This window comes from Watersipora subatra, chromosome 3 (assembly GCF_963576615.1).
Source record: "Watersipora subatra chromosome 3, tzWatSuba1.1, whole genome shotgun sequence".
NCBI classification, from domain to species: domain Eukaryota; kingdom Metazoa; phylum Bryozoa; class Gymnolaemata; order Cheilostomatida; family Watersiporidae; genus Watersipora; species Watersipora subatra.
This window is the reverse complement of record NC_088710.1, coordinates 24,734,082-24,761,884: the sequence shown is the minus strand read 5'-3', so window position 1 is coordinate 24,761,884 and position 27,803 is coordinate 24,734,082. Positions and strand designations below refer to the sequence as shown.

The 27,803-nt window shown below is 39.1% G+C and overlaps 2 protein-coding genes across 2 annotated transcripts in view; one reads left to right on the top strand and one right to left on the bottom strand.

The window, feature by feature from the left end:
* The window catches only part of LOC137390463 (leucine-rich repeat-containing protein 40-like), a 34,226-nt gene extending 32,970 nt beyond the window's left edge, over positions 1–1,256 (bottom strand). The window contains exon 1 of the mRNA XM_068076791.1: positions 1,208–1,256. Coding sequence (XP_067932892.1) covers positions 1,208–1,256 — 49 coding nt within the window. The remainder of the gene's footprint in view (positions 1–1,207) is intronic.
* A 16,573-nt stretch (positions 1,257–17,829) lies between these two features.
* On the top strand, positions 17,830–18,273 carry LOC137390459 (uncharacterized). Its single transcript, XM_068076788.1, has one exon. The coding sequence runs from the start codon at positions 17,830–17,832 to the stop codon at positions 18,271–18,273; it is 444 nt and encodes a 147-aa protein (XP_067932889.1).
* Positions 18,274–27,803: the final 9,530 nt, after the last annotated feature.

Below are 27,803 nucleotides of genomic sequence, written 5' to 3'. Positions count from 1 at the left end.
TTATTTTTATGTAATCCATATCAACCCCCTACTTTTTGCCATAGATCTAATGAATTGTTTGACAGATGCTACTACTGGTAGCAAGCAAAGTAACATACACACATTTAATACAAATATTTACTGTAAAAAATATAATTTTGTAAAAAAGCCCAACAAGTTCAAGTTAACAGGCTTTGGTAATCATTATACATGTAACTGATGGCAGATATTTAATAAACCAGATAAAATTTAAAGAGGCACAGTTTTATTTTCAATAGTATTCCACATATTTTAAGGTCGCCTAAAGAAGAGTAATGTTAAACTAACTAGATTAAACAATTGGATCTTACGGTCGTTTAGAACTTTCTTAATTAATTAATTCTTGCTAAACATCTTACAGAGCAACAGCTAAGGCAAATGTTTGCATTTACTATCTTATTCAGCTTTTTTGACCTGCATCATGTTTTAAAGCATTCAGTAAAAATTATACTTAGATAATAATGATGACGTATAACATATTTTGTGTGTCTGATCGAACAGACCTGCACCAAGTTCTGTTTGACCACCTTACTAATAACTGCATAGATAAAAACAAGCATCATCTTCAGAATAATTATTATGCTCAATGTTCAATAACTGCACAGTAGCCTGGTCTACAAATTTATAATGTTTTTAATTAAAGTTGGTTTGTTGAGAGAATAAAATTTGTACAATTCAAAAGATTATATAAGCCATGTCATATGCACAAATTGTTAAGTTAACTTAATAAGGAACAATTCATTATACTGTGAATATTTCTCAGTGTATAAGGGCTTTTGGTAAAATGTTGAGAAATTTATAACCATTAAAAACTCATGTGGTTAGAGAGCAGAGAATGATGCAGCTCTAGTTTTTAGAGTTTTACATCTCAACTAAAATACCAGTCTGTTTGACTCAATTAGTGTCACCGAACCTGTACATGACATAGCAAATTAAATGATGCATTAGTAATGTTTTGTGTCAGTTTGTAGATATAGCCAGAGTGTGTCTGTAAAGCTGTGCTGCATATCAAAATAGACTGAAATGCTCTGACCACCCAAAAAAATCAGATTTGTTGTCAGTTGAAATTAAAATAAAAAATTAAAACCGTTGAGTGTCTGGTGCTTCTTTTATTCAATTTTATCATCCGGTTCTAATCAGTTTTTGACATCAAAAACAAAAACAGCAATAATCAACTACCATCACCCACAACAAGGTACGCATTGCTCTATGTCAAATATGTCCTCAATAGTCGCCATAGGAATAATAGCGAGTAACAGTAGCAACATTCTTTGTCTCCTAACTCAGCGCTTATATTTGACCCAAAACGAGTGTTGTAGTTTGATTTGCTACTTTATACTTCATTCTCTGGCCTGAGACAAACAAAAGATCACCCTAAATTGCATTATGGGCACTAAATCTTCTAAGTATCCACAGGGATACGAACACAAAAATAGAAAATCTGCTCCATGATACTTCATTGCTTGTCGATTAAGTGAAGTTAAATTGATATTCATAGGTGAGATTAGTAAGTAGGGTTTACATTCATTTTCAGTGCATAAAATCATTTAAAGTTTGTGGAGTACAATATTGACTCATATTTACACTATTTACAAGTGTGTGCAATATGTTAGAAGGCATGTGAGAATATATGCTTGAATGCACTAGTGTAGGTGAGAAATTAGACATAAATGTGTATGTGCGAAAAAATTTATGAATAGTTGCAAGTTTACATGTGTGCATACATAGTGTATGTAGGCACATTTGTGATAGCTCATGTATGCATGGTTACACATGTTTACATACATGTAATTGCATCAGCATATATATTTTTTCATAAATAATACATATATTTATATGAAAAACTCGTATATGTAAATACAGGTATGCTTGACTAATTTAGATATAGATTTTCATGTGTTTGCATAGATGCAATAGCAAATATTTCTACATGCATTTGTACTCAAACATTTGTGCAATTATACCTGTGTATATTTATGAGTGTGTGTATGTATACACTTGTCCAAAGCGGTTTTACATGTTCATATTGGTGGACTTATCCGCAGGTGTATGTTGGCGTGTAAAATTATGTGACGGCAAAGCCATAGATTTTTTCTTTAAAAAGCAAATAGTGTAGAAATTACCTGATTTACTAAAAACATTGCATATATATGTTTGAACATAATTACCATGATATTATTATAAGCGCTGACTGTTAGCTAGATAAATAAACTCTTTTGTTAGCAAATTAACTGGTTTATCTGGATGTAATTACAGGTACCTATTTGATTAAAACTAACTTCGAAAGAAAATGGGTATAGTTCATTATGTATTATAAATATAATTTTTGCTAGCAATATTGTGCTATCATTTTAATCAGCTTAACATTTTACTTTAGCTGATGTCAAAAAATACCACAAATGTGGTTTTAATTGAGCCCATACACCTTTTTCTGCAGTTCCACTAAAATTGTGAGTGAATACATGCTGGACGGTTCCTAAATAGTGTCACAGCTTACTACATTACTATCAATGCTAAACACGAAATAATTACTCTCAGTAGTACTGTTGCTCAAGGAAAATCTACTAGCAACCCAAAGGTCTTGATTAGTGAAACTGATTAACCTACACAGTTGTCATACTAGATATATTAAAATATCTTAATTCTTAGGACATCAGAAAGTGTGGGTCAGCATTTCAATAAGCTTCAAAGATGGCAGTGTTGTTCTTTTGTAGCAAGTTTTTGCTAAATTACAAAAACATAAAATAGTTCTTTTGTCTGCCAACAGCATTTATTGTTGTGCAGATTTTTTCTGCATCTTAAAAAACTTTCAGGTAAAATTCAAAGGAAACTTTAGCTTTTACAGGAACAATGCCGAGCGTAAGTCAGCAAAACATTAATTGGCACACCTTAATTTCATTAGTACAGGCAATCATATCCGTAGCAAAAGAAAAATAAATAAGAAAAGAAAACAGTTTAGCTTCGCGATGCCAAATAGGCAAATTCATGCTCCAGCTGGCTCGGGCTAGCTAGGTCAGGCTGACTGAGAAAAATACCTTTTTTCAGGCTTGCTGGGCATAAATAAAGTCAATGGCACTCCACCACGCCAGAGGAAGGAGGCCCAACCAAGTGGAAAAAGCTGTCATGCCATTGGAATCAATAGGATTTGTTTTATTTCTTTAAAAAATAGCCTGTAGCCAGAATTATGCCATTTTAAAACAAGTTAAATCAAAATGCATAATTGCAGCTTGGGAAATGCTCATTATGTGTTTTCCAAATCAATTATCACTAAAAATTATTATACGGAAGATACATGTTCACTTACCAAGGACTTTCATTACTCACTTTTTTCATTTGTGTGTGTGCGTGCGTGCGTGAGTGCGCGCGCATGTGTGCGTGCGTGCGCGCGTGCGTGCGTGTGTGTGTGTGCGTATGCACGTGTTCTAAATTACTAAGCGCGTGTAAAATTCATGAATATTTCTCTCAGTTTGTGTACATACTGTTACCAAATAATCAAAATAATATATGCTCTCAATTCCATAGCTTGCTTGAAGTCTAGCTCATCTTTTATTCCAAATTGTGCTATTTATGCTGCAGGTTCATATTTGATGAACTTCAGAAGCAACAGTTGTGGCTATACTGTTTCATTGTGAAACACTCGTCTATGTAAGCATTGCGCTTTAAAATAGTTTACACTTGCAACAGCTGAATTGTGAAAGGATTTCATGCTAGCAACATTCTTACCATATCAAACATAAACTACCTTGACGGTAGAATGAAACTGCACAGCTAGCGAGCTAGTCGGGCGCTGGTTGCCAGGAACCTTTAGCAACTAATGCTTACGCAAAATGTATAAAGCTCTTATTTCACCTGGCTAAATACTTATTGACAACTTCAGTTGTTTATTCAGTCATTTGAAGCAACAATCATCAGCTTCTGACGGCAAAAACTTAATAGTTAAGGTATTGATTTAAGCCATTGATATGAAAGTTCAATCTATTGTAATAGACCCTATGCATAGATTTATGCTAGCAACCTATTGATGTTCTCTACTATAAAAGAAAGCTTTTATTCGCTTCAGCCAAAGAAAACAGAAAAGCTTTTGTTGATTTGATTGGGGTATGCTTAGTGAGATTATTTACTGTGTTAGAACTAATTGATGGGCAATTGAATCTACAGTGTTTTTACCTTCTATTACTTTCTAACTGTTACATTACAGCTTGTCATTGGCAGGTGCCCTGTTTGTTTTTGCCCATTGCCAATTCAGGTATATAAAAATGGTTTCATTTTTTAAAAACTGGTCAATTTTGATTTGAGCTACAATAACTTGGATGAATAATTAAATATTAAACTAATGACATATATTCCTGTCATTTATGACAAGTTTTGTGAATGTGTAATGAACTAAAAATGTAGGAATGTAGGCATTTAGAAGAGTTTAAACCATAGATATAGTAAACCCTAGATTGGCGAATAGCTATCATTACAACCGAGCAAAGGTGAGGCCTATAATTGGCTTATGTGCATCTCAGCATCAAAGCCTTCAATTGAGCAATAAGTTTAGTAGTGGAAGCACGCTTGGCATGCTAGTTTTTAAGTCATAAACGTAACAATAAGACCAAATTCTTAGTGAAATGTCATCAGAAGAGACCACAACACCCCATGTATATCCTGAATTGCCCATAACAAGACAGAACTTCAACTCAAAACAAGAAGTTCTCAACAATATCATAAGCTATCTATGCCAATTAAAGACACCAAACTGAAAGCTGCTAGTGGAAAATAATAGGAAAAACATCATCATCTCATCATTGGTTTTGAGTCAGCAGCCAAATCTGTACATGGCATTGCTCAATATCTTTTCAGCAACTACCCTTACATCAACTACTTCCTAACCTTTAAGATCAACCAGGATCACATTGAGATTCTGTTTTCCACAATACGATCTAAGGGTGGCTATAACAATAACCCGGATGTGCACTTTGAGGACTGTTCATAAAAGCGTATATCACACCAAGTACCAATGTTAACTGTATTGATCTGGATGTGAGCAGGGCTGAAAAAACTGGCCAACTCCTGCTACATTCTCTGGTTAGAAAGAAAAAGAAAGAAGAGACAAAAGCTGAGGAAGGTGAAGATGAGGAGTTTGGCGATGAGGATTTTTTTCTCACTCAAATGTGATGAATGTATCAAGTGCTTGACCGATGTAGAAGTAGTGGGAAGAAGGAATAGTGATGAAATAACCCTAATCTCAGTTAAAACAGAGGAAGATTGGTGACCAGATTGATAGGCCGAATATGTGATACTGCAGAAAAGTGCCTACGTTCACACATGGAGAGCTATGGTATCACACAGAGATTTTAAACAAGTAACATCCCAGACAATAACTTATATGTCTTATTACATAACCTCAATCAAGGTTTTACATGTACAGTGCATGCCAACAGTCTACTCAAAACTATAGTTAATCGCTATACTAAAATCAGAATACACTATGCCGCTTCAATGCAGGAATCTAGTTCAACCAAATTTAGACAAAAACTATCTCGTCTAGTTATTTTCACTCATGTCTAATGGGTGTTTAATACAGTGGTCCAGTGTAACTGCTTCTAAATCCCATTTGATTCATTAGTTTGCAATTAATTTAATTTTTATTTGGTCACTCTTTGTATTATCAATGATATAGAAGCTTCTAAATCATTGATATTATTCATTACCATGTGTGTAAGATTCTTGCCTTTCTCATCCAAAGTCATTACAGTCATACTTCGACTTAATGCGACTTATACTTACGAGCCTAATGCGTTCAGAGACTGAGCTTGTATGTCAATTTACTCGCATTTTGGTGCAATTTATTTATATATAGAACAATTAAATATGTATTGATTGGTTTCCATACTCTAAAAATGCAAATAAAACACTCAAAACGATATATTGTAACAGTAAAAACATGTTGGTTATTGTCCTAACTTACAAAATGCTTTCAAAAAGCAACAAATAAAGAATAATGCAAGGAAATGTGATTAATTAAAATAGGAAATTAAATACCTACGATAGCAGCAAACGCTAGCATTTGCCAAAGAGGGAGATATAAGTTATGCTTTATTACAACATTTGACTTTGCTAAATTTGGATTTTATCCAAATCTTAAAAGATAAACTTAAAAGCAAACCTAAAAGCAAACTTTAGTCTTTAACTTAACGTAATGGAAATTTCTTCGGCGTTCATAGTTTTACTTTTCTCGCTGGTTAGCTAATTTTTCTTTTGTTTCGCTCTCACGACCAGCCGGTCGTTTTAAGAGAAACCTATTATATATGTAGGTATTATTATTACATATATATATATAGTCTTGATAGATAGCACTCGCCTATTTACGTAGCATCGTTTCAGTTACGCAGTCATCAACCAATTGTTTGCCTTTTATCCAAAGCCTGAGCAGTCTCTCCATCATTGGTCCTGAAAATCGCTGCCTCCTTTAGAAACTATGGTTAGTCTTTTGCAAACTAAATGCCTTGAATATGATCCTTGTGTTTGATAATTGTGGATGTATTTTTGTCATATTGCTGAGCTAGCTCAATCATGCATACATATTTTCATATTTTTCAAAAATTTTCCATTTAATATTAATTGTTATCATTCGCTTTTTCTTTGCGTTATCTATCCTTTTACTGGCAAACTTTCCATCTACACACGGTACTTTTAATTCACATAATTCTGCACTGAAAATCGCGCACACAAAACATGGTACAAAAGTATAATCTGAGCAGTTGAAAAATACAGAGTGATGCTGTTCTCATAAAACACCTCCGACATACTTGGCAACTGACTCATGTGCTCGTATCTCAAACATGGTTCATATGTTAGTGCTGAAACTTGGTTAAAAGCTGGCTCGTACCTCAAGTTTCTCATACGTTAGGGCACTTGTAAGTTGAAGTATTACTGTATACAAGTTTTACATATTTTCAATAAAATATGCAGTCTCAGATGCACAAACTATCGAAAATTTGAGCAGTTTTTAGCGCTAAGTCAATAGGAGTTAATAGATCAGATGATTTGCTTTGCACATCACCATGACGTTGCGTCATGCTAATTATAGGCCTCACTTGTTTTGATTATTCGCATATCTAGGGTTTACTATATCTATGGTTTAAACCATTTTTGCGGATACAGTCAATTCACCTCTAAACTAATGACAAAATTGTAACACAAGTGATTTAGTACAACTCTAGGATTATGAGATGCAAACTTCCGGGCCAGCCTCTAATGATACCCAAAAAGCGCTCTCGGTCCATCAAGTGGATTTGATGTATTGGGAGTGCTGCATGACAGAAGTGGCCAGTTAACATGGCTGCACACAAATTACTTGTTACTACATACAAAATAGCCAATCAGCTGAAAGGAACTACAGCTTGATATGGTGTGCTTAATACAACAATCAACCAGTTGATAGTGTTGTTTTTTAAGGAAAGGTTTGACTTTTGTGAGATTTATATTTATTATCATATCTGTTAAAACAGTGTGCAACAAACTTGTAGTTGTACAAAAATGTGTAACAAATATGAAGTTCAGCTACATATGTTGTTAGTTGCAAAAATTTTCAGTTTAGAGTATCGACCTATTGATAAACTTGTAACAACAAAAATGATTTAGAGGAACATTATTGATGGTATGGTTAAAACTTCAGTAATTTTAATTTGCAAACAATTACTCTTTAGAAATTAAACTATTTAAGAAAGTTGGTAAATGCCAGGACAGTCTCTATATAATACAGCTGGTAAATATTTTGACTATCAGCAGACATATATCTAACATATTGTTGCATACAGATACTGATTGCTTAATGTTGTTTATTTCACTTGTTTCACTCCAACGATATATGTCAATGCCATGTATCATCAAGTACATCTGAGTTCCTTCAGACAAATGAGCACACAGTCCTGTTTCAGAACAGCGTTTGACAAAGCTACAAGCTGTGTTTGACACGCTAAGGCTGGATCAGAAGGCGAATTTGCAAAAGGTTATGCTGGAGCAACCTATTTTTGCCCTATGACGTTAGGTATGGCTGTTCATCCGGTCAAATGAAAAAGAAAACAACACAAAGTATGTAAAGAATAATATAAGTAAAGTACATAAATCTTTATACAAACTAACTTGACTATTTTTTGTAGCAAGAGCAGTTTTATTGGTTGTTTGCTAGTCAGCACTCTGATGGATAAATGTTTTTTAATCATTGTAACCAATGTTCCCAAACTATATATATATACTCTAACTTTTCTGAACTTGTTTATTTTTTGACTGTATAATTTTGAACAATCAAAATTTGGTCTCAACCAATGTTTAGATCTCTCATGCTGTATCTTGTTATCTAGAACGCGTTGCTGCTTCTTAGCAGGTTGTCGGGTAAGTTTTTCCAATGCTGTGGCCATGACAATTTGTAACCAAACACTGCCTTTTGTGGGCTGCCCATATTTATCTATAGGTAAAAAGAGATAATACTGGTTTAGTAAGCTCTACAATCTTGTATATTGACATTATTAAATTTCATAAATATTTTCAGCAGCAGGCATTGCCGTAATCAGATATTCTCAGCTGCATGTAAAATTACTTAACAGCTGGTAAGTCGTTTTATCTTATGCTTTTGTACATAATGCTATGTACTTTGGAAAATATTTTATCGTTTACAGACCTGAGAAAGACACTCTAAACAAATGTAGTAAACTAATATCTATGTGTAGACATGCTAAGAAACATTTTTTTACGAAATAGCATTACATACCCTAGGACACTTATGTATTCGCGGCATCTAACTTTCGCGTTTTCGCGGTGTCATCCTCTCGCGAAAGTTTCATGTGCAAAACTAAAATATCATAACAAACGAGGCAAAAAGGGAAACTAAATAGCTTTGTTCATTGATACTGTAGAATGGAATTTTATAACGACATTTACTTTAACGTTTTTAACGACCACTATAGCATCGTTAAAATATAAACCAACAAAATAATTAGACTGTCAAATTTTATTTTGTTATTATTTTGCAATTAATTATGATTAATTTCCCATTTGGAATGATTTATAATGATAGGAAGTTGATGTCAATGCACACGCATTAGTAGCGTTATCGTTTGCTGGGGACATCAATCAATGCAGTGAGCACCGTGTGTTGAAAGAAAATAAGACACATGCACTGACACTCGCAGTACTACACAAGCAGCATGGCTCTGGAAAGGTTTGGATTAACCACTGACACCTTTTCAATAACTTGTAATTTTTTGAGATTTGTTTTGTTTTAAGTGATGTGACTGACGAGACATTTTTAAATTAAAATAGGCAAAACATGACCACAGTTAAAACGCTCAGAAAAAAGACATATTTTTCTTTTGAGCGTTTTAACAAAGATCAATTTTGAGGAGTTTATTTTAAGTTCATTTGGAGGCTTTTACGCTTTCGATGGGACATGGCCAAGCGGGTGTTTGATAAAACTTAATCCTCTGCAAACCTTTTTAAAAGTCGTTAACAAAAATATTTTGCCTCTGATGATGATAATAATGATGTCTAAGAACTACTAGAAGTTGATGTTTGTTCTATGGCTTGGAACGAAGTTATATTCTACAGCGATAAAAACCGTGTCCATGGCCGTTGGGCAAATAACTTTTTGAATAAATGATGTTGAGGTCGAGTTATCTGAAGGAATTTATCATTGCGTTAGAACTGACCAAACAAATCCGTTTGAGTTGACCTTGTGTTTGAGATGGAATGTTACATTTTATCTGCGGGCGAGTTATCTGAGTTGGACTGTACTTACCGTAAAAGATTTGGGGCGGCTCAGCCGGCCAGCTGCCCCAGTGAAAACAGGGCTGTTGATAGTCCAAGAAACAAATGGCAGCAAGCGATCAAATTGCATTATCGACCTTGCCCAGACCATTCTACCTGCGGTTCACAATTACAAACTAGTCTCAAATTGATTTTTTTTTATTGGTGAACTGAACCTGAGGAATCTAATTATGTTTGTTCCACTGCATTTATTTTCGCATCACTATATTTTCGCACTCATCAGAGCTGAGAAATTAAGTTGCTTCGAAATTTTACTCTGTGAGCTACTCACGAAACTAAATACTAGCAAAATATAAGTGTCCTAGGGTAATAGACCCTCTCCATCTAACTTTTCATACCTGAGCTTTTATTTCCTTTTACCAGCTAAAGCAGAATTTTGTGTAAAGTCCTCACTAAGTATTTTATCTGATGAGTGTTACAGACCTTCTGTGTAATATGAAACTTTTAGTAATTTTTGCTTAGTCGAATTTTGATAAATCTTTCACCAAATTTATATATATATATATATATATATATATAATCACTTGCACTTGCTCCTTGGCTGCTAATCATGGCAGCCCAAAAACAAATGCTCTTAAAAAGGCAACTCTAAACAAAAATCTATCCCATTAGAGACCATTCTAGATGCAGACTGTGCAAAGATGCACCTGACACCATCCAACACATCATCAATGGATGCAAGCAGCTAGCAGGAAACGCATACACTGAGAAGCATAATCATGTTGCAGGTGTTGTGTATAGAAGTCTATGTAATGAGTATGGCCTTAACAAACCACAACACTGGTGAGAAGCTCCTGGTAAGGTGAATGAAAATAATCGCACTAAGAATGTCTGGGACTTTTACATCCGAACTGACAGGCATGTCCTAGCAAACCAACCAGATATAGTGTGGGTGGACAAGGAGAACAAGAGGGCTACTATAATTGATATAGCAGTACCCAATGACTACAATATATCCAGCAAAGAAAAATAAAAGGTAGAAAAATATCTCCCTCTTGGAGAAGAACTTGAAAAATGCTGGAATGTAAGAACAACTGTAATCCCAGTAGTCATTGGGGCACTGGGCGCAATAACACCAGCGCATAAAATGTGGCTTGCCCAAATACCAACAGCAATCAACTCAGGTGAGTTGCAGAAAAGTGCACTATTGGGAACTGCTAAGATCTTGAGGCGAGTGCTCAAACTCCCAGGTCTCTCATAGAAGACCCGAGTTAGAGCAGAATTTACCACCCATACGGGGTATCCGGGGTGAGGAAACAATTTTATATATATATATATATTGCAGTATTTACAAACACACACGCACGCACACACACACACACATGTGTGTGTGTGCGTGCGTGCGTGCGTGTGTGCGTGCGTGCGTGCATGTGTGTTTGTAAATACTGTTTTTAGGCACATAGTCTTCTACATAAATATGTGTGATCATCATTGTTTGTATTTCTAGTAAACCTTGTGTTTAGTTGTAGCAATTAAAATCTAGCTATGACAAACTGCTTGGAACTGGATTTGATCTCAGCCTTTAAACCCTTAGGCTACACAGAATACATTAAATAAATTGGGCGGACAGTCATTATACTAGTTAGGATACTAACGCTAAAGCACTTGCTTAGAATTAACAACTAGCCATGTTTAGATGCTTAGACTTGCCCAAAACGTGGATAAAGGTATTTGCATAGTCTAAGCATAATATAGACTTGAGTGGCCCACAGTATACTTTATTAATGATCTTTGCATCAACACTATACAATGGTGCCGTGTTGATGATTTATCTTTGCACTTTTAAAGCTTTTGCCAAAATGAGAGAGGCTCATGAAACAAATCCGATTCATCTTTGCAATTATTGTAAACTGTTAACCAAGCAATCAAGCTATCAAAGTTTCCTGGAAAGATTTTGCCAAAGAAATTGCAGAAAGTGGTTGCGTTACCACTGCCTAGAGCCAGAACTTGCAAATGCAAAAAACCTCCTCACTTAAGCCATGAACACGAAAAGATGGTAAAGCACACAGCTGTGTGATTCACTCAAAAGCTGACTGCTCTTCCCAACCCCTAACAAGGCACTCTAGTTGTCATTTTAGTATTTACTTGCACTGTTTGGCTGTTCATATGACTCAAAACTCTGATCAGTTTACTTTACCAATAAAATACCTAAAAACATTATTCCTGAACCCCTTGTAGTCAGCTTTATGCTGCTCTTTATACAGGTTTTACCAAATACCTATATTACCAAAGACCAACGACCAAAGACTAACTAAGTTATTAGCAGCTGCAGAAAAATGATGAACACTCGTTTTAGCTGGGCTATCAAATTGAACAAGGTAAGCAAAGCTCTTTGTTAAATGTGTAAACATGTACTCACTCATACGATAGGGTTGATGACGGTGATCAGTATCCATATTAATTGATTGCAGTTATAGTTCACCACCAGGCAGTTGACACACTCAGCAGGTTCTGGTGGTTAGTAGTCATTTGCCTCTTTTGCTTACATACTAGATATAACACACATTGCTCCGCTAAACCGTCACTGGCCTAATTCGTTTTCGTTGATTAGCTCTGTGGATACCCGTTTCACTTGCCTTGCCCTAAGAAGAATAATGCTTGAGATTTTGATTGCAGCTCTTGATATGCTCAGTGATTTGTATTAAATCTTATAGAATCATAGCTGCTAGTAACCTATTGTTATTATGAATAGCCAGCGACAGATTGCTAAAGAGCCATCTAGGTGGTCAGAAACAATAGAGCTTTCAATCAATAAATTGGGACCTGTTAACCCCTTTATCTGCATCAGTAGCTTGATTATATAACTGGTAACCCAATAGGGTGTATAGCTAGAAGCAAATTTTCTTGTTTTGAAATTTCTAAATACAAACAGAGTTTGCATGAGTTTTCATTTGGCCGTTGCTCACTAAATTAGAACTGATTGTTGAATGGAATTCTTTTATAGCTGCTATTCCATGACTGCAAAAATACAATTTTCATGGTCTATTACTAGTCATAAAGAGTTCCACTGTATCGATCTGGTAGATTTAAAAATCTTACTCATGGCAACAGTACTGAAGCCACATGAAGCGCAACATTCTCTCAAACCACAGAAATCAGCACTATCTCAGCCAACAGTTCAGTGTTAGGTTGTCTAAAGGAAAATTTCTATTCATTCAAAGATAACTTGACTGTGCACCACTAGACTCCTCAGCTGTGAAAGCAATTATCTTGTTTTAAGAAATTACCGGTTTCTTCTGAAAACCCTGCCATCATCAAATTGTACTATAAACTGTTTGTAGTGTCAGCATGTTTTATAACTTTTCCTCCCTCATATCTTGAGTCCTATTTTTACCCATATACTTATGCCCTCTCTGTTTTGATATACTGTAATTTTAGTTTTTTAGGAATGATGTGTAGTGTTGATCTAAAATTTCTACCTTGTAGTAAGAATGAAGGAGGTGGGAGGCCTTTACCTGAATGTGTACATCTAAGTACGCTCATGACATCGTAAAGTGTTTGATGAGACGTAATTATGTGCCTTAGTTAGATTTTTCCTCACTGACTGTATCATACGCTCAGCCATTCCATTTGATCTAGAAAAATGTGAGCTAACAGTTATATGATTAACAAGAAAAGCTTCAATAAATATTTGAATTCAAATGAGGTAAAGTATAATGCATTGTCTGATACCAAGGTTTCAGGTTTGCCAAAGTCCAAGAACTGTTGTTTTAGCAATTCAATTATCTGCTTGGATGTATAACTTTTATGGGTATGACAAGTAGGCCATCTTCAATATTGTGGAGGACTGGGATTTATACCAATTATTACGCACATATATATATATCCTTACTAGAGCCGGCCGTGGTGGCCAGGACCGCACCGGATACCCTGGAAATTTTGTTGACTTCGATAACAGACCTAACCAGAGAGCTGGCCAAACTGAAGTTGTACATCCATCAGCCGCAACCCATTTTAGGAAATGGGACCAAGGGAAAGGAAGTGGCTAGATGCTGGGTATGCAACCAGGAAGGCCACCGGAGGAGAAGCTGTCCACAGAGGCAAACAAATCAGGGAAAGCTCCACAAGCAGAACCAGGGAAACGCCTACCGCCCGCAGCGGTAGGTCTACCTGCTGGCTGCAATAGGGCACCAGGACACACAAAATGCAGAAACCTAGAAAAGCAGGCTGAAGGGAGCCGGGGTTTGGCCCGGAAGGCTGGCAGCATCTGGCTAGGATGGCTGCCCCGGCCCAGAAAGCCCAAGTAGAGACGATTCCCATCTACAACCCCTACCATAGTCTATGGGGTCTGGACGGGAGGGAAAAGGAATGCGAGGCGAACCCTCAGGACTTGCCACAGGTGGCCAAACAGGCACAGCGGCAGTACCTCCACCAGATCCAGAGGCAGGGCGAGGGACGAAGGGTTTATGGACATGTCGAAGAACCTGAGAAGCCACCCGGAGGCCGGGAGAGACCAGGGAGGAAGGGAGGTCCAACCAGGGCCGAGCACCCCAAGAGATCTGTACAGCAAGGGTCGGACAGAGAGCAGATTCAGTGGTAGCTGAAGCTCTTGAGAGACCAACGCAATACAGATCGGGAAAAGGGGAGCACTCAGCACGGGTGGAACCCTGCCATCAACTTAGACAAGTTAGGTCAGAGAAAGATGGCCCCGCAGGCGCTCATTTTTTCAAGAGATCCGTATCAATCGGATCGGGATAGAAAGAGGATCCAGCAATGGCTGAGAATCTTCAGAAATCAGGGTATTACAGATCCAGGGGTGAAGGGGCTGGAACGGAGCTGACCCTCCCAGGGAATCTGTGCCCAAAAAGAGACGAGGGCTGAACCAAGGCGGCCATCTCCGGGAAAGGAACCCAGGCCAACGTATGAGTACGGTGTCGGGTCTGACAGGCTGGTACGGGGAGAGCACAATACGAGCTACTCCTGAGGAAAGCCTGGCGGACCAGCTCGAAGAGAGTCCACCACCGGACAGGCCTAGGGGACGCCCAAGGAGAAGAAACTCAAATGGGACGTGTAACGCCGCCGCGGTGGAGTAAGGGTTACCAAGAATTGGGGCCTTGGAAAAACCATATAAGTCGAGCTACTTCCTACCTGGAAAGGTGGAGAGGCAAGACTTGCTGTTCCTCATAGACACCGGCTGCAACACTAACCTGCTATCCAAGAAGGTGTTCGATAGAATGCCGGGGAGGGTGAAGATGCAGCTCAAAGAGAATGACCGGTACGGGCTCATGGCAGATGGTAGGAAGCTCCAGTTTTATGGACTAGTAAGGCTATCCGGAAGGATCAGGGACGTAACTATCAAAGAGAACTTCCTTGTAAGCCAGATCAGCAAAGATGCTATTCTGGGAATGCCTTTTCTGATCTCCCATAAGTGTCAAATTGAACTTGGCCGACCAGTCATTTCTCTAGGAGATAAGCAGCTTACTTTTACCGACAAGTATGAGAGACTGGTAGTGTCCAAAGTTTACACTTGGAAGGTCACTATTCCTCCTTTATCATAAGCAAGAGTGGCAGGAAGGATTTCCGCCAAAAATTATGTTCCAGTGGGCATGATAGAGGGCTCTGATCCGCGCATACTTGTAGCCTATAGCCTGAACCAACCTGAAGAGAGGTGCGATGTCGCCATATAATGCCTGAACCCAGGACATCAACCCATAGAGTTGGGCGCTGGGCACGTCATTGGCTCGTACACAGCTGTCGAGGAAAAGGACGTGCAGACGAATCTCTGGTCCGGGCCGGAACACGAGAGCCTCGACAAGTCAGGAGTTAGGTGTGCCACTATACGGTTGGGGAAAGCCGTCCCGGGTCAACTCGTTTAGTTGTACAGGCAGGCCCTTCCAGGATGCCAGCACGAAAGAGAGAGGCAGAGCTTGGCATGTCTGCTGACCAGATATCAGGATGCTGATCAGCAAGTACGATGGCGACGTGGGAAGGACAGACCTGGTAGCGCACAGCATACCTCTGATGGAAGGTGCCAGGCCGGTCAGACAACCCCCCCAGGTTAAGACCCCTCAAAGAAGCAGAGGCGGATAAGCAGGTACAGGAACTGCTAGAAGAGGGACTGATCGAGCCTGCCAATGGAGCATGGAGTTCTCCAGTCGTTATGGTAAAAAAGAAGGATGGCAGGTGGAGGTTTTGCATCGACTATCGACAGCTGAATGCCGTCACCCAACAAGATGCATACCCCATTTCAAGGATCGACGAGAGCCTGGACGCCTTGGCAGGGAGTCAATTCTTCAGTACGCTGGATCTAACCAGGGGGTACTGGCAAGTACCGTTAGATCCAGAAACCCAGGAAAGATCTGCCTTTGCCACAAGAAGCAGATTGTGGAAGTGGAAGGTACTGCCCTTCAGGCTGACGTCGGCCCCTGCCACTTTCCAAAGACTGATGGAGTCTGTACTCCAGGGGCTTCATTGGAAAACCCTCCTGTTGTACTTAGACGACATAATCGTTATAGCTCCGGACTTCGAGACCCACTTGGCCCGTTTGGAGGAGGTCTTTCAGAGGCTAACCGCCGCTCAACTGAAACTGAAACCTTCTAAATGCGAGCTCCTTCAGGAGAAAGTGCGGTATCTTGGTCATGTGGTGAGCCCAGAAAGAGTGTCCACGGACCCAGAGAAGGTAAAGGCAGTTATCGAATGGCAGATTCCTCGAAACATAAAAGAACTGCTCGTCTTCTTGGGACCAAGGGGTACTACAGGCAATACCTGAAAGATTAAGCCACCGATACCAAATCACTCACGCTCCTGACCAGCAAAGGAAAGCCATGGATGTGGAGAGAGGAAGAACAGCAGGCATTCAAGACCCTTTGACAAGGCCTGATTTCGGCACCCGTGTTGGGATATCCCAACCCAAAGAATAAATATATTCTAAACACCGATGCCAGTAACATGGGAGTGGGGGCTGTCCTGTCTCAGAACCAGGGAGGTAGGGATACTGTGGTGGCCTATTACAGCAAGACTCTCAGCTCAGCAGAACAAAACTACTGTGTGACGCGTAGGGAGCTCCTGGCAGTGGTAAAGGCCATTAAACACTTCCGGCCCTACCTGTATGGACAACAGTTCATGCTCCACACGGACCATGCCTCCCTGAGGTGGTTGTGTAGGAGAAGGGAGCCGCCAGCTCAAGTAGCTCGGTGGCTGAAAATTCTGTCAGGATTCTTGTACCAACTAGAGCACCGGCCAAGGGCCAAGCGCGGGAATGCCGACGGTCTGAGTAGACAGGTCTGAACAAACAACTGTCGACAATGTATCCGAATCGAGGAACGATACGGGGGCACTAGCAAACAGGCAATGCTGAAGGGGGAATCAGACACAGTAGCAGCAATTAAGTTACCGGGGGAACGAAACTTTCGCCAGTTGGTGCAGAGTCAAGTGTAAGGGACACAAGCCATGGCTAGAATGTATTGGGCAATACAAAACGACCAAGAACTACCAGAGGAGGAGTTAACCCTGGGGAGTAACGAGCTCCGGATCCTACATAGAAAACGGGAAGCCATGAGGTTGTCGACTAACGGTGTCCTAGAAGTTAGGCTAGCAGCAAATGGCCACCCCCTATGCCCCCGGGCAGACCGGAACCGAGGGATTTGGGAGACGCACAGACTGGCCCATGCAGGGGTACACAAGGCCGTAAAAAGGCTATTGTTGAGTTGGTACTGGCCGAGACTGAATGCCGACATAAGACGACTCGTCAAGACGTGTGAGATCTTTCAGGTGGCAAAGATCGGCGGGAACCATGCAGCAAAGAGCAAACACCGGCTATACGCCGGGCGACCCTGGCAAAAATTAGCGGTTGACCTGGTGGGCCCCATGCCGGAGACGGAAAGGAAAAACAAATGGATACTGGTAATCAGCGACCATTTCTCCAGGTGGCAAGATGCCTTGGCCATCCCGGACGCCATCGCCCCGGTAGTCGCCACGGCCCTGAACGAGAGAATCTTCTGCTACTTCGGCCTGTCAGAAGAATTACACTCTGATCAAGGGGCCTAATTTGAGTCTAAGCTCATGGGCGAATTATGTGGTCTATGGAACATAGATAAAACGTGGACTACGCCGTACCACCCCCAAGGAAATTGCATTGTGGAAAGAAACAACCGGAGCCTAGGAGATTCCTTATGGGCCTTGCTCCTGTGTCGTGGACCTTCAGAGTGGGACTTGCTATTACCTCAAAAAATGAGGGTCTTCCGAGGCACTCCCCACTTCGCCACAGGTGAGACCGCGAACTATATGATGATGGGCAGAAAGCTGAGACTGCCAGACCAGCTCTCGGAACCCGTCGCAGCCGCTAGTCAGGCAGTACAGCCTTACGTACTGGGACTAGCCAGCCGGCTGGAAGAAACCTATGACATCCTCCGGGAACGCCAGATGAAGGTCCAAGTGAAGGATGAAGAGGAGCCCCTGTTGTTTGAGGTGGGAGACTTGGTGCTGCTGGTCAATAAGAGACGTTGACGAGGGGAAAACCCCAAATTACAACCCAAATATGTGGGACCATATACCGTCACCAAGAGTTACCCTAACAACACCTCCCAAATAGAGAGACGGGGCCAAATATCTATACAGAACGAAGAGAGACTGAAACCATACTATGCGTGCCCGGAAGCCGATGGGAGGGCCCCGGCCACCAAGGAGCTTTCCAGGAGACCAAATATGAGAGGTGCCACTGGATGGAGGGAAAGGAGGTTGGAAGGGCTGGTAGAGATGCTGCCCACCTTGGAATTCATAGGGAGGGAGCTCCCTCCGCCACCACAACAAGGGGAGATAGACCACCCCTTTACTGAAATGGACAGCGACACGTTCAGGAGACGACACCTGGAGGTTCCGGCCAGGAAAGAAAGGCCTACCCCAGGAGGTCACAACCCTACCGAAAGGACAAGGGAGGCAACAGAGCAACCCGGAATCCCCAACACGGAACCGGAGGAACCGAGTCTCGAGCCTTGTCCCGAGCCCCCGGTGGAGTCATCCGCGGGCAGGACCTAACTGAAGAGGAGGCAGATAACACCCCAGTCGGTGAGACCCCCACCTCCGGGGATACGGAGCAAAGGGATCTACTCCAACCTGACACCTCTAGACCAGCTCCAGCTGGAGAAGAGGTACGGGTAAACCCAGAACCAAGATGAGCAGAAAGCAATATTGGAGGAAGGTGGGACGGGAGACCACGACAAACGGTGGGACCACCCATCAGATACGGTCAGGCCGTATGCCACCGAATTGACCCTAAGGACGAAGGGTCGGAAGTAATGGAAGGAAAGGTCAAACTCATAGAACGACACCAGTTCACCAAAGCTATGGCAGAAAAATTGGAAAAATTATTAGAAAGCGAAAACCTGAGGACGAATCAAGAGTTGAGGTCCCAATACGCGATCTTAAAATAATCGATCTCTGAACTGAAAGGGATGTTAACCCCGAGTCAACACGTGGAAGAACAACCGAAATCGATTGCACTTGGCTGAAACGTCTCGGAAAAAGGGGCGGAGGCTGAGGCGGACGTAAAAATCAAAGAATAGAAGAACAGTATGGCAACGAATGCTTTCGACAGAGGACTCTGAACACAGATAAACACTCCTTTAATTGTTCCTACCCAGGCCAAACAATTGGGGGGAGAGTGTGGAGGACTGGGACATATACCAATTATTACGCACACATATATATCCTTGCTAGAACTTGCCTGAACTTCTTGAACTGCCTTTCTATTATATAATCCTATTATATCCTGTGCATCCTTTGTGTTATAAATAGACTGGTGGGCGGAGCTAGACCACTATATAAGCCAGCGCATTGAGTAGACAAGTGTGCTTGATATCACTCGATCTTGTGAACACATGTTGTTGAAGCTATCATTAATAAAACTATTACATACTCGCAAGAGCTGGTTATGTTGACGCTTGCCTGGTTGGCTCAACGATTACGCAAGCAGGCTCATTGTAACCATCAGACAGAACTACCAGGGTGGCTCTATAAGGCTAAGGATCGATCCACGGCTTTGTCTAGACTTGATAGGGTGTGCCATGGCATAAGAAATCAAGTCCTAAGGCAAGCCGCTAGTGGATCCAGACTAGCCTGATTAAGAGATCCATAGGGTAGGCCGGGGTTTGGTTTCGGAGCAAGCCTGACTACCAGGTCCTTGTCTCGGACTGACTTGACCGCCCTTGTTAAGTCAATCAGGCCTCGAACAAGGCAGGCCAGTTGCTCAGGTTGCGCCTCCATTGTTAGTGAAGTAAAGCTGACTCAGCTACCGGAGTCAGATCTTTTACAATATCGATTTATCTAAAGTGACCAAATATTTAATGCCTGCTGGCTGAAAAATGTTGATGGTGACTGTTCACATAGGGTAGTAAGAAATGTCAAATGGTTCAAGAGAGGCCTTATTGTTTGCTTTGGCCTTCTCTTTTAGATTCTCTCAAACATAAACTACATGTAAATATGTAATATAGCCAACATAGTGCGGTCAGTAAACGGAAGTTTTAGTGCTTCAATGCACTTAGAAGTTCCAAAGTGGCCTTTGTCTATAGCATTGATAATGGTTTGCCTGAGATATACAGTACTATTAACTAATTGCCTTTTAGCACACTATCATTACGCACAGTCAAGTCTTGTCTCATGGTCAAAAATAGTTTTACGGGATCCAAACATGATCGCCTATTTTTGCCAGCCATTAAGTATGTCTGATTTGAGTGTGTCTAAAGCACTAAAGTGGGTCTATGGTGGCTTTGATAAAGTGTTCACGGTCTGTTTGGTTAGACCAAAATTTCATTGTTATTGCATGCATTTGCTCGTAATCCCTACTGACTAAGTTTGGACTGTCTGGACAGTGGTCACTGAGGTGGGCCCTACTCAAAGTATTAACAATAAACATCATGGTGAAAGTTTTGCGGATCAGACCTAAGCATACAGTTGAGTTCAAAATCTCAATCTTTGTAACCTAGGTGTGAGGTCGCTTAACCTTTTATTGTTGATGCCAAGCAATAGTAAATAATTAGTTTTCATCATTTTTTTCAGACCCTAAACGTATTGATAAAACTTTGTTAACCTGTATTGTTTAGCTGGATGACCATTTGTCAGAATATTTTTCCCTATACCATTTTATGAGATATTACCGCTTGGTGTGATTGATTGAGTAGGATCAAACATTCTCAGTAACTGGCCACTACTAAGTAAGGACTTTAATTGTTCAAGTCACTTTCCTGGTTCAGTTCTCCAAGACCACTGAACATATTTTGTGTAAGATTTCTAAGGGGAGCTGTACTCTCAGCCAGATTGGAACAAAACTTGCTAAAATATGTAGCCATGCCTAGCAACCTACAAAAAGTCAACTGGGCACTTTGGAGTGGGCATATCAATAACAGGTTTAATTTTTGCTGGGTCAGGCTGTATAACCCATTGTCCTCTTATTTGCTTCAGTATTTAGGTTCTGGCTTTTCAAATCTACATTTGGTTAGATTGATTTTGAGAACACATATAGAAGTATAGCACAATGCTTTTTGTGAAGCAGCATCAAATAGTAAATCATCCACAAAAATTTCTACCCAATCAATACCAGAACAAATTTCACTGACAGTTCTATGAAAAACTTCCAAAGCCTAACTTATTTCAAATAGTAGTCTAAGAAATCTGTATTATCCAAAAGGAGTTGCAAATGCCGGTTAACTTGTTCTTACAGTTAAGTTCAAGTTGCAAAACCCCTGAGTTGCATATGGTGCGAAAAAATCCTGTCACCACGATAATTTTGAAAATATCTCAGTAATGGTTGGCAAAGCAAAGTGTTCTTGTCTAATACACCTGTTTAGCTCGGTGGGGTAAAGACAAATGTGTAGTGTTCCATCTGGCTTCAACACGTGCGCAGTGGGATAAACACAATCAGTTGGCATTTTAATCTTGTTTATTGTACCTTTAGATTCCATTAAGTCAAGCTTGCTTTTCAATGAATCTCCCAACCTAAATGGAACCCTTATACAGCTCTGTGCTAATGGTTTGCCACCCTCCTTGAGTGTCAAGGTAAGCATTCTAAGTAATTTGCCTAACAGAATTATTGGCTACAGCACATGTCGCTTCTACTAATTTTATAGTGATACATCTAAGGAGGTCTGAAAGGGTTGTCTTTCCTTGCTGAAGAACTACAAAATAATTTATTGTAAAATTGTGCCTTTGTTCAAGCAAGAGTGCTACTTTTCTTCCTACTTTGAGTGTCTGTCTACTGAATGAAGTTAATGCTCGGATGTTAATAGTGGTAGTAAGAGAGAAACCCAAAAAAACTAAGTGACACAGAGCAAGATACTGATAGAAACGAAAAAGTGGCAGCCACCCTTTAAACCACTCAGTAGCAGACTCGCGAGTGAGACGCCATTTAAATGGCAACTCGGCAAACTGAGAGTGCAAACAATCACAAAGCTGTCTGACCAACGTATTAGAACAGACTATGTTGGTTCCAAAAACCTTAGCATTGTATGTTAACTTTACCTATTTTCATAGCGCTTGTACTTTGTCACTTTTGGTTTAAAAAATACTCATATCAATGCCTAAACTTGCTTTTTTACATACTTTATGGCTTTCACTTTAATATAATTATATTAGTTAGACCACCAACTAATGTTGCACGATAAAGCGATATAATTCGATGTGATGATATATTTCAGTGGATGATTTTATATTGGGTCATTTTTCAAATCGATATAAATATCGAAGCTGATATTTTATCGAAATATCAGCTTATTTTATTTTGCAAAACTGGAGTTGTTCATTCTCCTTATTGTAATAAGATGACAACTCCTGTTTTTCAACCGATATTCATCAATATCCTCTAATATAGTTCATGTTAAAGTCTAAAACTATATACCAAAAGAAGACAACTCCAACTTTCGATATTTTTTGAACATTTTCTAAACATTTTCGCACTACCATCAACCATTTTTTTTCTTCAAATATTTCATAGGTATAACTACTTCTATTCAGTTTACTTCCCACGGTCATTTGCGAAAAGCATGTTGTAATATATGATCAATGTTTATTTATGATCGCTCAATAAATAAAAATACAATAAAATATTCACAAAATTTCAAACAGTCATTTGGCACTATGTAAGACTCGTTTAGACGTTTCATACTTTATAGTTGAACAATATTTGGTCAGTTTAGGTCTATTAAATATTTACAGAGTGAGTTAACAGTTTTGATTGTGTCATAATAAACAAAGCCCTGTTTGCGGTTGCCATGCAAATGGTTTGGTTCATGGGCACTAGAGGTGGAACGAGACAGGATTTTTAAGTTCGAGACGAGACTCGAGACTCTGTCTTGTAAAAATTCGAGACTCGAGACACGAGACAGTAAAATAATGAGCATTTGGTGATGATTCCACTACACAAGTGCTAGAGTACTTGGTATATATAAAATTGATGTATATTTTTTTTAATTGAATTTTTACCTGGTGTAAATGATTTAAATACAACATTTTAATAGTGATATGCATGTAGTTTTTCTAAACAAAAGTGACACAAACAGCTCTAAAATACCGAAGTTATATATTTCTAAGAATCTTGAGCTTGATTGATAATAATTATTATAAACATATTGCTTTGTAAATGTATATTTTTACCATCTATTTAATAGGTCTCACTTTTTACTGTAATGTGTAATGAAACCGATAGCCGTCGCTCTACAAAGAAATACTGCAACTAAAAGAACACATGATAACACTTTCATTCTTATCGTTTCATTAATGTTAAGTTTTGTTTGTGTATTAACTTTAGTATGTGAATAATATTTAAGTTGTACTCATGAAATTGTATGAATTACTGTATACATGTCCATGTATATTCTTATATTAACAATAACCTCATTGTTAACCAAACACGAACTATGATTGGCACGGCCTTTCTTTCGTTTCTCCGTGTCCAGGCAAGTTTTACCCGCAATTGGTAGTATATAAAAGAGGCCCGAATTTTTTGAAGGGCGGTTGGTGTGTAGACATGATACGATAAAATACAGACATTTTATCCGCAATAGTCTTATTTATTAAAGTGAATTCTCCAGAGGGTAAGTGGATACGACCCGGTATCTGTTTTAAGGACACAGAACCGAATTACAATATATTAACAGGGCCGTTGTCTGGACTACATGATTAGACTCGGTGGCCAACATAATCAATAGCAACGGGTAGTAACGGACCGGGTATAACTTTAAAAGGTAGTTGCCTGCAATCCATTACAATATATGGAGTTGTTGCTACCGCAAGAAGCCATGTTTTAGCAACTGTGCGCTAGCGCTTTAGTTCTATTTCCTGTCTCGAGTTTGGCAATAGTTAAGTCAAGACGAGACCGATACAAGACGAGACAGGTTGATACTCGAGACGTCTCCTGTCTCGTTCCCAGGCCTGTACTCACTGGTTGCAAGATGGGGCGGCTAATGTTAGGCGACTAGTTATGAACACCTGGAGTGTGGAGGGGGGCGGTGTAAGCCCCCAACAGGTTTCTCTCATGTAGGGCCTCAACCGAGCCGCGAATTTTTCTTCCCAAACAGGTTTACATACGGCAGTAAAATCTTGGCTCCTGATTGGTTTTAATAATTGAGTTTTAGTAATCAAAACCTACCTTACTACATTAAAAATCAATAGTTATAATTAGAAAAGAACACAAAATTCCGAAATTTTACTCAAAATGGCTTAAATTAATGAGTTTTAAGTGAGCGCCTCTTACATTTTAACAGCACTTTTGGGGATGGTAACATAAATTGTACTATGTTATTTAGAATTTTTGGTTCCTTTCTAATTATAACTACTGATTTCTAATCTAATGATGTAGGTATTAGTTACTAAAACTCAAGTACTAAAACCATCAGGAGCCAAGATTTTACTGCTGTATGTAAACCTATTTGGGAAAAAGATTTCGCAGCCGGGCCTCTCGTGTGAAGTTTTAAAAAGTTTTATCGGAATGTATCAACATTTTTCTATTTTGTGAAACTTGTTTTGTTTTAGGTGCTGTGAATGACTAAACATTTTTAAATAGGCAAAACTTGACCACAGTTAAAATGCTCAGAAAAAAAACCATCTTTTTCTTTTGAACGTTTTAACAAAGATTAATTTTGCGGATTTTATTTTAAGTTCATTCGGAGGTGTCACGCTTTTAATGGGACATGGCCAAGCGGGTGTTTGGTAAAACTTGATCTTTTGTAAACCTTCATAAAAGTCATTAACAAGAATATTTTGCCGCTGATGATGATAATAATGACGCCTAATAACTACTAAAAGTTGTTGTTAGTCTCTTTGGCTTGGAATGAAGTGATATTCTACAGCGATAAAAACCGTGTCGATGGCCGTTAGACAACTAACTTTTTGAATAAATGATGTTGAGGTCGAGTTATCTGAAGCAATTCATCATTGCGTTGGAACTGACCAAACAAATCCGTTCGAGTTAACCTTGTGTTTGAGATGAAATGTTACATTTTATCAAAAGGGCGAGTTTTCCGAGTTTGACTGTACTTGGCCGTGAAAAATTCTCAAAAATTTGGGGCGGCACAGCCGGCCAGCCGTCCAAGGGAATACAGGCCTGCTCGTTCCACCTCTAATGGGCACAGACACAAAACTTATAATACCGGACAATAAAGAACAACAAGAAAAGTTTGTCTTCTTGTTTTACTTCTTCTTAGTTTTATAAAAAGTTTATTGTACAAATGTTTAACATTTTAACCATGATTCACGCGCATAAATACTGATACTAAAAATTTATAATGTATTAAACTTGATTTTGACAGTTTGGGACTATTGTGGTCGCAAGTAATTATAGTTTTTTGCATTGGTACAAGTTGAGAATTTTTTTCGTTAGCAAAACTGACTTCTAGACTGGTTTTTACTCATTAATTTCACTTTAAGGTTGGAAAATGTTGTGATTTAATATTCTTTGATGTGGTTTGACATTGAGAAACAGATTGAAAAACATATATGAGTTATGAATAGATATAACTCATTCTAAAAATGTCTTTTTTCCTAAAGCAGGAGTGCGTTGAAAGTAATGTAGTACTCAAAAGGTCACATAATGCTTTTTTCCTATAGCTGTACCACAACGTTTCAATGGAAATACAACATTCAATTAAACTTTGGATTTTTGACATGTCACTGTGATGTTATCATATGCCTTAACTCGGGGTAAAGTTACGTGTTTAGGCTATGCATTAGCAAACCTTTAGTATAACGATGTTTGTCAAATGCAGGTCGATCTTTGCCTTTCCTCCCAGTTGCTGAATCTTATCTGTTACAAATAAAAATTACATGATATAAAATATAGGAATTTATTTATGGAATAGTAAAATATTAGTAATCATACTCAACATGAGATAAAGCAACCTAAACACTCCATTACTCACCAATCAAGCGTTAATCCCTAAAATTCTCATGAAACATGTTATAATTTTTAATTTAATGCTTGTATTCGTATTAGTTGCCTACTAATCCACATCTCGGTAATCTATTTGATACACATACCATAATTTATCTATCTGTTTTCTTGTACGTGATACATGATTTCTGATCGAAATCTATCTTACAGCAATGTCATTCTGTTAAATAGGTATTACCAGCTGTAGCAGTTTTTTCTTTTACTGAGAGGGAATAAAACGTTGGTGAAGCGCTGTTTTTCGCGCTCAGTAACTTTGACTATAACTTCCTTTTCTCATTACTTTGCTATTTGGAGTATTGCAAAAAGCTTCAAAAACATTCGTTCTTGCCTATGCCGCTTTTGAATGCGTTTCTTCAGCTACTTTTCACCACATATGATTCTGAATGAACTACATGTATTAGCAACCAAACAGTTTGAGTCAGAAAAGGGTTTGTGTCATGCAAGTGCCAAGTATTACTGGTACTTTGCCAACAAACATTATGCTTTTTAGCTAAAGCTTTTTACAAGCTAATATTATATAGTACTGTCTCATTATAGCTATTAATAATGCTTGTAGCTTTTTACAAAGCTTTTCTATGACCAAACATATAAATACTTGGGTTTTCTGTTATCAAATCAGCTGTCTCTGGAGTGTGCAATAAACCATTTCTCTAATTTAATACTCTATTTAATTGCTTCTGTGCAGAAACATAACAGAAGCTAATTGGCGACAAGGATTTCTCTCTTGAACAGTTACAAAGAGTTTGGTTCAGATTTTATCATTGATAAAATCGATACAAAGAGTTCTAGTTTATTACAAGAGTAACTGTTCAAAATTGCACCACTACAATGACAGAAGTAGCAGACCTGATCAAGCTAATGCAGGAGCAACAAGAGGAATACAGACGTCAGCAAGATGAAAGAATGGAGGAGAATAAGAAACTGATGGAGCTACTACTACAAAACCTACAACGGAAACAAGAAACAGCTGCAACCGCTGTTCCAGCCTTCCCAGGTTTTGACCCAACAGCAGAGCTACTAACAGATTACATAGACAGATTCAACACATTCATTGCAGCAAATTCTATTCATCAAGACAAGATTGCTGGCACTTTTCTCACCAACCAACAGCCTACACTCTACAAGCAGCTTAGTAATATGGCAGCTCAGCTTTCAACACCCAAGCAGATCAACGACCTCAACATGGATGAAATACTGGAATTTCTCAAAGACCAGTATGACCCTAAGCGCTTCATTGTTAGAGAGCGTTACAAGTATTGGAGTGACATGCAGAGGAAACCTGGAGAAACTATTCAAGAGTTAGCTGCCAGAATTCGTCAAGATGCAACTACATGTGCCTTCATAGACATTACAGATCCATTAGATGAGGCTCTCAGAACAAGATTTATCTGCTCTGTAAACAATGAAGCAGTTCTCAAATCTCTCTTCAAGGTCAAGGACAATGAACTCAACTTCAACAAAGCTATACAGGTAGCACAGGAAACAGAAGAAGCAGCTAAAGTTGCCAAAGAGACAGTTTATGGAAACTCGTCTAAAGTCAACAAGGTTGCTCAACAGAAATCAAGATACAAACCAATCCAGAAAAACAACTCTACACCTG

Coding starts and splice junctions, on each gene's coding strand:
- LOC137390459 (XM_068076788.1), top strand. CDS start 17,830: ATGGGCGAATTATGTGGTCTATGGAACATAGATAAAACGTGGACTACG.